We start from the raw sequence: 8,839 nt of genomic DNA, 5'->3' as shown, positions 1-8,839 counted from the left end.
AGAAGAGCGATCTCGTTCGGGCATCGATTCTCTCAGAAAAATAAATGGCGCGTGAGTCGGCCGTTGGATGGAAGAAGTTTATTCTATTTTTTCAACGTACGAACGTACATCTCCACCCGGACAATACTTTTGCCATTGAACACGTAGGAAACGGAGGCTATGTTCGCTGATGTATGGAGCCGTCTCTCGTTGATAGATAACAGAAACTTTACAGGCAGAACTTTTTTCCCGGTGCGTCAATGTCGACCTTTAATTTTGACCAGCGACCCACTCTCGCGCGTCCAAGTGGACAAAGCTCGACGAAATGTGGCTGAAGAGGTCATTTTCGAAATATCCCAGTGCCTAATGAATAATTTCACGCCTACAGTCGTGATCGTTTCGCTCATTATGATGATTTTTCATTGGGACTGAAGAAAATTAGTAACGATTATTCGATCGATGAGTCTGCGCGAGATGAACGCGACTCATCGAAAGTATAATCGCGTTGGTAGCCTCCACGATGGTCGAGATATCGGCACGCCAATTATCTCCGAGTCGATCAATTGAAAAACCAGCTGTTGGTGATTGGCAGCTTCCAATCCTGAAGCAACATTAATTGTTTCGTGCGAAACGCCCAAATCGGTCATCATAACGGGAAATATATTTTTGAAATTCGGATAAAATCAATATGTCCGTATTCAGTCTCAAAAATGGCTTAATACTTTTGTTTTTACCTTTATTTTAAATTTTCATATCTCAAGGAACATTGTGCCAGTTGATATCATCTTCGAATTTAATATCGACGATTACGCGACAAATCTAACATGCGGGCAGCCTACTTAACCACGATATAAAAACGTAATGGCGATCTGGCAAATGCGAGAGATAGATAATATCTTCGGCATTTACATTGAAACGATAAAGTATGACGGTGCGGCAACAATTGAATAAATCCGAAGCCGTGCCGGCCGGCGTAATATTTATTCCCGCGGTAGAGGTTAATCACAATTAACGCCAAATATTTGTCATGCCGATGAGAGCCACGATTTTACGTGTATATTTAACCGTATCCATTCTTTCACTCACATACCTATTATCACTCTTTTGCGGTAAAAGATATAATAAGATTTTCGAGCGGAAGAACTTTTTGAAATTTGTATATCATATCATTGCTAATATACGCTTTATTACAAAGATAAAATATTGTCAGATTAGATTAATAAGTATATATATAAGTATGTAAAATGTGTTACGGTTAACGAGTGAAAATGACTTTTTTTTTTTTTTTTTTTTTTTTTGAAAGAATATGGATTTTATCTGTACAAGGATGCACTAGTATATACAAAACACAAATCTTATCAACTTGTATCATTACAAATCACGTAACATGAAATGAACAATCTTTCGTTATTATTGTTTTAAGTAGTTCAAGATATATAGAAGAAAAATGAATATCAATGCGAAATTCATATAAAATTTCGACTGATATTTATCCATAAGTTCTACTCGAGGAATAAATAAGAGAAGGATTTTTATCTTATTCAATAAGAGATTATGAAATAGTAAAATTCTTATCGAAGTTGCATCCATTCGATTCCAATTCCGCTGATAGGAAACGACAAATAATATGAATATCTCTCATAAAATAGATGACAATAGGTGATCACATAATGCGATAATACGATTGATAAAAATATAAGATATGCACCAATTGCTGAAAAGCAACTGAAACAAATCCGATTATTTTATAAAAAAAAAATATTCCTTTATCAATTATTTCAATGAAACTTTCTTTAGGTATCTTTTATATATCTGTGTATCTCTTTCTCTTATATCCTATTGCTTCTAATAATATACTCAATCAATTCTAATCACTTGTAATTTAGAAACAGATAATTTTGTAGATTAGAATAATTACTTTCCAGTATAATTAAATCTTTTCGTTCGATCTCGAACCATCCTTTCTCATTTATTCTGATCGATCAAACTATCTTATTATTTCAGAATTGACGAAAAAATATTCGATTAACTAATAGACTAATAATTTCATGTATCGAGTGAATCTTTTAATTAACCCTTAGCAAATGGTGAAACCGCATTAGTATCGAGAAAGAACATGCCTTTTTCGACGAAATGTTTCTTGACTCCTCCCATGATCAATGATAATTTTGTATTGCAAAGTCCAAGTTTGAACCGCATATAATTTTCGCATTTCTTCGCATGGAATCCTATTTTGCTGTTGATTGATTCGGCAAACAATTCATAAGCCCGTAAATGTGAACACGTACCAACGGCGTCGGCTATACAGCCTGCTTGTTTTACACCTCCATTTGGATAAAAATCTACATCACCAATAGAATTTAAAAAGCCGAGGACACCACCGTTCGTGTGAATGATCTCGACGTAATTAGCGTCACCTTGTGAGATACGCGAGTCTTCTTTAGCTTTAATGAAACCCGGTAATGCTGGATCCAAACCTAGAAATTGATATGTCTTTAGTAAAATATAATAATTCAATATATTTTATTAAATAATCAAATTTTATCGATGTTCAATTTTTATCGATATCAATGATCTTACAAATTATATAGAAAAATTAAATCCGATTTACCAACGATATAATTGACGGTGCCTTTTGCGTAACGAGCAGCCAAGCCAACTATGTGAGCTCCGAGAGAGTGGCCAACCATTGTAGTCGTTGATAAATTCATACCTTCTTTTTCGAGGAAGTCTAACATAGTGCTGACATATTGGCCGATCATTTTCACACGTTTAATGGTCCAAAAATATGGCTTGACAGAGATCTTACTCCAATCGATTACAATAACGTTGTAATCATTGTGATTTAAATATGCTGCCAATGTAAACGATCGATGTTATATAAAAATAAAAAATAAAATCATTGTTAAATAAATAAAAATATAGGAAGTGATTACTCATAAATTATATATGAGAATAAATTTTCGTTTGAAAAATAATTATATTGTAATATTTCGTCAAATTTATATGACTCACCATTGCGAATTAATATGCATGAATCACTATTATGAGAATTAATCCATCCATGAGTAATTATTTGAGTTGTTCTGTTGAAACTGAAGTTACTTTTCTTCAATGATTCTAGATCGTTAATGGAAATAACATCAGGGTTTTTACGATTATTGATAGTGTATAGATAAAAGAAAACGCGATTATGTAAATCTGTTAAAGTATCTTTTTCCGACTCTGCATCTTCTTCGGCGTAAAGCAGATCCGTTGTTAGAGGTACTAAATTATGATCGTCATTCAAGACATACAAGTTGCTATTCAAAAGATCTATATCTTCTGGTCCAAATTGAAACTGGTTTTCAGTCTCCTCCGATACGGAAAGACCTATTTAACAAAATGTCAAATTTACAACACGTTACAACATAAATAATTTATATATATATATATATATAAATTTTAAAATATTAAAACACTATCGTTTGTACAATTATATATAGACATTAAATGTTATGACATAATACATATTTTTTTTATCATTCATAATAACTCGATTAGAGCAACATTGTAATGAAATTTGAAATGTAATTTTTTACCGATAACGATGTAGAAGAACGTGAAACTAATCAGGAGGTGTGTCTTCATGTTCGTCGTATTTTGATTATAATTTACTGCGAACTCTGATATATAAAGAAATTGATGTATTTACCAAATCATACTCTACTCATATTGATAAGATAAAATATTCGTTTTCATATATGTCAATAATGAAATCTTTGATCTCATTATAACGATTATTCTTATATCAACAGAATAAATTATTTATTCGGAATTAATCGATCAAAAGTAAAAATCGAATATTGTTTTATTAAAATTTTTTTCTTTTCAATTGTCTTTGAACTCGCTAAGATGATTTTAAAAATGTAGACTATTCTTTAATCTAACTACGATAGATATTTCTTTGTAATGATAAACTTTGCATCATTATATTACCCTCTATAAATATATATATATATATATATGTATAAGTATTAATAACAATACATTAATTTATATAATTAAAATTTTTATTTTATCGTCCTTTAAAACGATCGATATTATTTTTAAATCCTTATATTAATACCAACGTGATTTGTATTACTTGTCAATTTCAATTGTCATTAGAAATTCTTATGTAATATCGATTGACTTTTATTTTTATCATTTGCGATATTATATCATACATTTGATAAAATTCTAATAAATAAATATATGTAATTTGTATCTAAAAGATTCGGCGCAAAATATATATATACCTATTGTTATTCTGGTAAGATCGCCGATCTTCTATTAAGTATACATTAATAAGCTACTAATGATAACGTAACAAGTGTTACGAAGAAGAAGAGCAAGGAAAGAAGGGAAACTGACAAAAATGTTACAATCGATGGACAACAAATTAATATCAACAAATTAATATCAAGATCAAGATTGATTCTACCGACATATATAATCGTTAACTTATAGATCATCTCAGAAATATATCTCGATGTTATAATCATTTGCACTAAATTGGCGAACTAGTTAACGCAAAGACATATTAAAATTCAAAAGATTCTAATAAGTGAAAGAATCTTAAAAAAAAAACAAAAAAAAAAAAGAAAGAAAAGAGCAAACAAGAAACAAATATCACGTTTAAATGTTTAATTAACATTTCAATTGTATATTCCCATATATCAAATCTTTTCTGATATAATAATATTGATAACGTACGATAAGACTTACTTAGTTTTTATCAAAAATCGATGATTGGCTATTTAATTGGCCGGATATTGAAAAAAAAAAAACCGATCGAAAGTTTTTTTTTTTTCTTTTTTTTTTCAGATAATCGAATTATATAAACACCAAACTTTCGAAATAAATTCAAAATCTTCGCCAGTAAGAATGTTTTTTCTGTATGATATGAATGAATTTTCGAATATTCAATTCATTCAGAATAGATAATTATGTCAATAGTTCTGAATTTCATTTAGATCGAATAAAGAAAATAACAAGGAGGAAACTATTCGTCGATTTCATCAAATTCACTCGTCATATTAAATTATTAATATATCGGAGAAACTCGTTAGTAATGCGAGTATTCCTTTTTATAAAAAAACTTGTTCCAAAGGAAAATTCCAGCTTGTAAAGGAACACTGGACAAAATCAAACAGGTTAGATTGTTGTGTCAAGGGTTGGAAACCTGTTTTCGAGAGCATAAGGCTTGTGAACTTTTAACGTTACATTACCAAGGCTAAGATACCGAGATACCTATATTCTTACAATCACCGAGATAAAAGAAAAGGGAGAAACATTTGGTGAGCTTAAATAGAAGGAGGAAAGAAAAAAAAAGAAAGAAAGAAAAAAAAAAAAAAAAAAAAAAAAAGAGAGAAAGAAATAACAGGTGTTTAAAAAAGAAAAAAAGAAAGAAAGAAAGAAAAAAAGAAAAAGAAAAAGAAAAAAGAGAGAAAAAAAAAGAGAAAGAACGAAAAGTCGATAGTTTTTTTTGCGACGGCGCAGGTCATCGTTCCGGGCGATGCCAAAATCATGCTTAGATGACCGAAGCGAAGAATCTACAGAGGCGAACAGGGTGCGGGCGCTTGCGTGAAGCTCGAAAATGAGGCTCGCGCGTTGGACGCTCGTGGGAAGGGGGGTGCGTTTGGGGGTTGTGAAAGCGAGGGCGCCTGCAGTGACTAGCCTCCATCGATTTACCGTGCGCCGCCATCTTGCCACCCTACGCCATAGGGGTTGACCACCCCTTTTCCTCCACACCACCACCTCCTCCCCATCCCCCTTCCGTCCCGCCTTCACCATCGAGTTACCCCCCTCGAGGCAACGGTAGAGGCAGACATTTTGAAAAATGATTCCGAAAGTCATCACCGTATCCTCTCTTGTTTTTGTCCAGTGGCCGGTCGCTACGCTCCAGCAAACTCACCCTCTCGTTTCTTTTTTCCTCTCTGTGACCCTACCTCTCTTTGAATACGTCAGAGCATTCAGAAAAAAAAAAGATTAGCGCGAAAAAGGAATACTTAGGCGGAGAAAAGGAAACAATGAGCCATGCTAAACGGTCAGTCTATCAAAGTCTATTAATCCTGAAAAATTTTTCGAAAAATATCTTTCCGATAATCTGAACAATAGAATCGAAGATTGATTTTCTTATGTTAGAAAAAGATACGTATCCTTTTTTCTGAATTATAATTTTACGTATAATTTTGTCGAACAGAATATGCATATCTGAAACGTTATTTTTAATACTTTATTAAGATCTTTTAATACGATTCAGACATAATCGATTTTATTAAAGAATGAAATCGCATAAAATTTTGTCGATTTAGAAATACGTCGTAGAAATGTGTTTCGTTTTCTCAGCCGTCATCGCTATTACTATTCTCAAATAAAAAATATCGACGGAAAATGGCACTCTTTACCTCATTTTACTTTAATTTATTCCAAATGAAATTGTCGTTAGCAGGACGATTTATAGTAACAACGATACATCTGACTCGACGATCCGTCCATGCGATATTACACTTATCTTTCGACGTGCGATAAACGTTCCGCTTCAGGGGGCTGCCGTACGCCAATTTTTCCATGTGCTGAATTTACGTTGGATAATCGCAAAAGTAGCAAAACGGATGAATACCTAGATCATTTTTAACGATCAATGATACAACAGTCTATGAAATAAGTGTACATCACTTTATACCTTTTTCATTTATGCATTTTTATTTTCTTTTTTCTTTCTTTTTTTTTCTATAAATCTCGATATCTACGAGTATTTTTCTTAAATGAATTTTTACATAAAATTAAGACATTTTGTATTTTCCTAAGTTGCCAATCGTATCTCATTTCAAGAGAAAGGTGATAGGTAGGTTTAAAACTCGTGATGCCAACGACAATGAGAAAATAAAAAAAAAAAAACAACGGAGGAAAGTGGAAGGAACAAAAGTAAATACGTGGTAGGAAGATTTCAATCGACGCTATACCAATCGAGGGACGAACAATACCTTGCCCCTTGGACTACCCGTCGTCCAGTTGATTGGCTCTCGATTAACCTAAAAAATATCTCCGTTCGTAAAAAGGCCACAGCTGAAAGCAACGGGATTCTGGATTGCGATACACGCCGTCGATATATCTTTTTCGATGGAACAGGAAAGCTTATAGTCGATTGAAAGAAGACATGCGATTACGCTAAAAAAAAAAATCAGGAATGATGTACATGCGAATTTTAATTTATTATTATTTCACGCAAAATTTCAATAATATTTCAGTTCATATAAAATAAATCTAATAGAAATAATTTCAGAAAGAGGAAGAAGATGATAAATAGAGACAGAAATCAAAAAGAAAAAATGAAAAAAAAAGGAAAAAGATAAATTGAATTTTATACGTTAATTAGATGAGATTAAAAAGTATATGCCGCGACCTAGTCTCTCGTTCGACCAATAAAGAAAGTAGTCGTATTAGAAGATCAGAAGAAAAAGGGTCAGAAACTAGGTGGTTCAGGCTTTGTGTGCGTGACTCGAGGGAAGGAAAGGGAAAGGTAGGGAAGGGAAGGGAGATGAAAGCTTGCTAAGATCGAATGTCCGGCGTGTGCAAGAAGCCGACCGGGTGTGTACGGATCGTCGCAAAAATAGTATTACCGGGCGGACGTGGTAATTGAATTTCGAGGACGATAATGGCCGAGCGACAAATACAGCGAGAGCGGCCGCGTTAGATCGCTTTCGATGTGTGGCGTGCGGGCATTCAGCCAGGCCAGGATGGATCCTTGATGACTAGATTTAAAAAACTGTCCCTCTACGGCACCCAACCCTCCCACCCTCTCTCCCTCTCTCCTCTCTTCGGCTTCCACCGCCATGTGTTACGGGGATGGGGGTGAAAACGAGGGGTGAGAACGGGGAGTGAGAGAGGGTGGATTGTCGGTGCCGCTGCTGTTGGTTCGGTCGGCGGCTTCTGTATAACTGATGGTGCTTCTGAGTGTCAGGGCCAGGCTGTCCACTTCTTTGCAAACGTGTGTGTTCGCGTTCACGCTCGCGCGCGTGTACGTTATCTCTCGACGTAAGCTCCATCGTTGATCGTACGATCAAAGATTTTCCTTTTCGAACGTCGATCGACGAAAGATTTTCCTCCGATTTGTCATTCTTACGAATGCATTATAATGCGAAGTAATAATTGCAATCTTTATATTTTTTTCGTCATTTTTTCGTCTTCTTTTCTTTTTGTCTTTTTTTATTTTTTCTTTTTTTTCTTCTTTTTTTTATTTTTTTCTTTTTATTTGGTTCATCCCATTAATCAACTTCTTTTTCTCAATTATCTGTCTTGATAATTAATACTCTTCATAAAACCTATAATCATTGAGAAACTATTCTTTTATCAAAATAAGTGATAAACACGTTTGATCGGATGAACAAAAAACATGGAAAGTTAATCGACGTTTCTTAACTTCCTCGACACTTCTTTTTCCATCTCCCTTATCGCTTCTTATCGAAAGCGAGCACACATATTCTCATCAGCATTCTCCCCTTTCCCTATTTCGCATACTCATTACGGTATTACCTCGTTAAGTACCGCAAGGTCTTTGCTTTTATCGGCGATATTGAAAAGAGGAAGAGGCGCCGGAAAAAAAAAGAAACCGACGTCGAGAGGGGAAGGAAAAAAAAGGATAGCAGTCGGTCGAACGAGTCAATTAAGGTCGATCGAGGAAGCATCCTCTTTTCCATATATGCACGACGCGCGGAAACGTCTACATATGCGTCTACAGTCAAACGTACGAGCATACGGACGTACACGCACGTACATATCGGATCTATTGAAAGAGAGACAAGAGAGATATCGCCCGTTCGAGAGTACAGCAGTA

The 8,839-nt window shown here is 34.2% G+C and overlaps 1 protein-coding gene across 1 annotated transcript; it reads right to left on the bottom strand.

The window, feature by feature from the left end:
- Positions 1 to 1,748: 1,748 nt before the first annotated feature.
- LOC146872772 (endothelial lipase-like) lies at positions 1,749 to 3,609 on the bottom strand. The gene is made up of 4 exons (XM_085659301.1): positions 3,561 to 3,609; positions 2,995 to 3,351; positions 2,591 to 2,833; positions 1,749 to 2,456 (listed from the first exon to the last, which is right to left on the bottom strand). Exons 1-4 carry the CDS (start codon positions 3,607 to 3,609, stop codon positions 2,050 to 2,052), a joined length of 1,056 nt encoding a protein of 351 aa, XP_085515427.1. The 3' UTR covers positions 1,749 to 2,049.
- Positions 3,610 to 8,839: the final 5,230 nt, after the last annotated feature.

The sequence above is a fragment of the Vespa mandarinia genome, chromosome 9 (assembly GCF_050613455.1).
Source record: "Vespa mandarinia isolate Hongniang chromosome 9, ASM5061345v1, whole genome shotgun sequence".
Taxonomy (NCBI): domain Eukaryota; kingdom Metazoa; phylum Arthropoda; class Insecta; order Hymenoptera; family Vespidae; genus Vespa; species Vespa mandarinia.
This window is presented reverse-complemented; position numbering and strand designations above follow the sequence as displayed.